We start from the raw sequence: 1,682 nt of genomic DNA, 5'->3' as shown, positions 1-1,682 counted from the left end.
GTGGAGCAGGTGGAGAAGAAGGACGCTGGAGAGTACACCTGTGAGGCCGAAGGCCAGAAACTGACCTTCAAGGTTCTTGTCACTGGTAAGAGAGTTTTTTTTTTCCAACTGAAGGGCTGATTTGCTGCCATTGCTGGTTTAAATATTGGAGAATAAAGTGCATTTCCTACAGTGGTAGCATGTTGGAGAGATTTTTGGTTTTGCCGTGATATTGATAAGAAATGAACAGAGTAAGCTGATAAAGTGGGGAGGCAGCTGAATCTTCTTAGTCGGTGGGCGTTTTACAGCAGTAGCGTAACATTTTCCAAACGATGTTGGGATTCTGAACTTCTGCATGGATTAGTGTCACCACCTTTGAAATACAAAAACAATGGCACCTGCCCACACAGAAGGCAAACCCCAAGTAACCCTAACCACAAGGCAACTCTACAATCCCCCTTCAACAGCAGCTCGTAGTATCTAGAGAGATCACACATATAGATAAGATTGATAACATTGCTTGTCTCCTCACTGTCGCGTGAGTCAAACCATCTCTCTGACACATGTGTGGTGCACTTGTGTGTTTGTGGGCAGGCAGCTGCTGTATTTTCAACACCTTTGATGTGTTATCGCTTAAACTGCGGAACTGGGAACACTGCAGCATCTTTAGGTGGACACAGAAACTTTTAACATTAGATCTCCCATTGCGTGATGATAATAATGCAAATCTTTAGACCCATGTAAAAAAAACCCTGGGAGACCAAATTATTTTTCTGGCAACTGGCAAATCCATAAAACAACAGGCAGGCCGGTCAAATATCAGCCAGGTGGAAACCCTACATGGCATCCATCCATGCCACTCTGGCTTCTCTTTAATGCCTTCATTTACTTTTAAAAAATAACAGCGCTTCTCAGTGGGAAGAAATGTTGGTCCTTTCAGGTATCAGAGGGGAGGGAACGTTTTGCAAGGAACATCTCAGCAAAATAAACTAGAGGGAGGCTTGAGAGGATGAATTCACATTTGGATCTGAGATCGCTCCAGAGGAATCATGAGAGGTGGGGTCTGGGGAGCATTATTATAAAGGAGAGGTGCTGGCAGGTCCATAGTTAAGGTTGCACATGGACTTGCACTGATGGTGGGAGGGGTCAGGCAGAGGTGGGAAACGTGAAGCAAAAAGTGTCTCAGATGCAGAGCTGTCAGCTTCTCCCTGCCTACTCCTTCTCTGTTCTCTGGATGGCATCACATCAGTGAGGGAGATTAATCCCTGTAATTCCTTTTCCCCGGCAGAGATGGAAGAGGTGTTTGCAAACAAGGAGAAGGTGCAGAAGGAGGTGAAGGCCGTCCTGACAGAGAGCACCATTCTGAGCTGTGAGGTGGCCCAGGCCAAGACTGAAGTGAAATGGTACAAGGATGGGAAACTGATCACCTCCAGCAAGAAATTCAAGGTGGAGTCTGAGGGCAAATCCCGGCATCTAGTTGTGGAGCAGGTGGAGAAGAAAGACGCTGGAGAGTACACCTGTGAGGCTGCGGGCCAGAAACTGACCTTCAAGATTGTTGTCACAGGTAAGAAACAATATTTTCTTTCAACTGTTTGCTACTGTTGTTGGTTTAAGTGTTGTAGAATGAAGTGCATATCCTTCACTGGAGGCATCTCAGCTCAGATATTCCGTATTGAGTGATACACAACCAATGACTTTTTAAA

The 1,682-nt window shown here is 45.6% G+C and overlaps 1 protein-coding gene across 1 annotated transcript; it reads left to right on the top strand.

Moving 5' to 3' along the window:
• Positions 1-6: 6 nt before the first annotated feature.
• On the top strand, positions 7-1,543 carry LOC113405573 (obscurin-like; the record flags this gene model as incomplete). Its single annotated transcript, XM_026646787.2, has 2 exons — positions 7-85; positions 1,268-1,543. A coding segment is annotated over exon 2 (274 nt), but the record flags the coding sequence as incomplete, so codon positions are not given.
• Positions 1,544-1,682: the final 139 nt, after the last annotated feature.

The sequence above is a fragment of the Terrapene carolina genome, unplaced genomic scaffold (genome assembly GCF_002925995.2).
Source record: "Terrapene carolina triunguis isolate 2854851 unplaced genomic scaffold, T_m_triunguis-2.0 Scaffold43158, whole genome shotgun sequence".
Taxonomy (NCBI): Eukaryota; Metazoa; Chordata; order Testudines; family Emydidae; genus Terrapene; species Terrapene triunguis.
Note: the sequence above shows the minus strand (reverse complement) of the source record. Positions and strands in the feature narration are given on the sequence as shown.